Here is a 1,074-nt window from a genome sequence, read left to right on the forward strand (position 1 = left end):
AAAAAAAACAAACAAGTGTTTTAGTAACTAGACAATGTGTCACAAATCCTGATTTTCCCCTTTTTCTGAAATGTGGTAGAAAGAATAGCCCAAAGTCTGCTGGTAAATCAATATTTTCTTCAGTAGGGATATTACCAGAACCCAGCAGCTCTCATTGGTCCTTGCCGACCTTCACATCACTACCATCTCCTTCAGTTATATGGTATTATCTGGAGGACCCAGGAGATTGATATGCCAAGATGTGTCAGTAGGCTTTGGTTCTCATGAATGGTGTGAGCAGTGAAAAAGTAAGTACATCCTCTTGTCTTCACAAGTATATGCTTGCTTGATTTAGCTTTGGGACAGGCTGTCTTTTAACTCTGCCACACTGCATCCAATACAAATAAAAAAGTTGTTGGCCTTTAGGCCGTGTTGAGACACCTATTCACAAAAGCTTGTTAATCAGGAACAGTAAATGGTGTAGTTATTAACCACTAGTCTGAGCATAAACCTTTTATAGCAGAGGTAAATGAGAAGGAGGGACGGCAGAATCATAGCCATTTAACCTCACTTAAAGTTTCAGATTGCAATGAAAAGTTTTTCCTCCCATACTGTACAATATGAAAACAATTCCTGAACACAGACAAAAGTCACTCACCCATAGCGATGTCTCACCACATCTCTGCTCAACCTTTCTGCCAGGTAAGCGCCAATACGGTCAAGTTTCTCTGGGGCAGAGACGGCGTAGAAAGTGAGTTTTTCCATGTCGGATTTAACAAGCCCATCCTGGAAAATAAATAAAAGTTTTATTGAGTTTAGGAGACAGGGCTCCGGCATAATGACCCATGAAAAATGCATGGCTTTGTTATCAGATACTATGACAGTAGTATGAAGATATATGGCTACCATGGATTGTGAAAATCTTCCCCTCTTCATTCGATCGCTCTCTGGTTTGTCTTTAACTGACTTTCCAAGTTAGTCTTTCACCTCAAATATTGGCTCTGTTTTCCATTCTCCTTCTATTTCCTTGCCCTTTACCTTTTCTTTATTTTCCTACCTTCAATTATTCCCTTTCTGTGTTGCTAATACTTTTTC

The 1,074-nt window shown here is 39.6% G+C and overlaps 1 protein-coding gene across 1 annotated transcript in view; it reads right to left on the reverse strand.

The window, feature by feature from the left end:
- Positions 1-759, reverse strand: part of EFR3A (EFR3 homolog A) — a 63,631-nt gene extending 62,872 nt beyond the window's left edge. The window contains exon 1 of the mRNA XM_072413230.1: positions 638-759. Within this exon, the coding sequence (XP_072269331.1) occupies positions 638-744 (107 nt within the window). The 5' untranslated portion in view covers positions 745-759. The remainder of the gene's footprint in view (positions 1-637) is intronic.
- Between the last annotated feature and the right edge of the window lie 315 nt (positions 760-1,074).

Source organism: Pyxicephalus adspersus, chromosome 5, assembly GCF_032062135.1.
Source record: "Pyxicephalus adspersus chromosome 5, UCB_Pads_2.0, whole genome shotgun sequence".
Taxonomy (NCBI): Eukaryota; Metazoa; Chordata; class Amphibia; order Anura; family Pyxicephalidae; genus Pyxicephalus; species Pyxicephalus adspersus.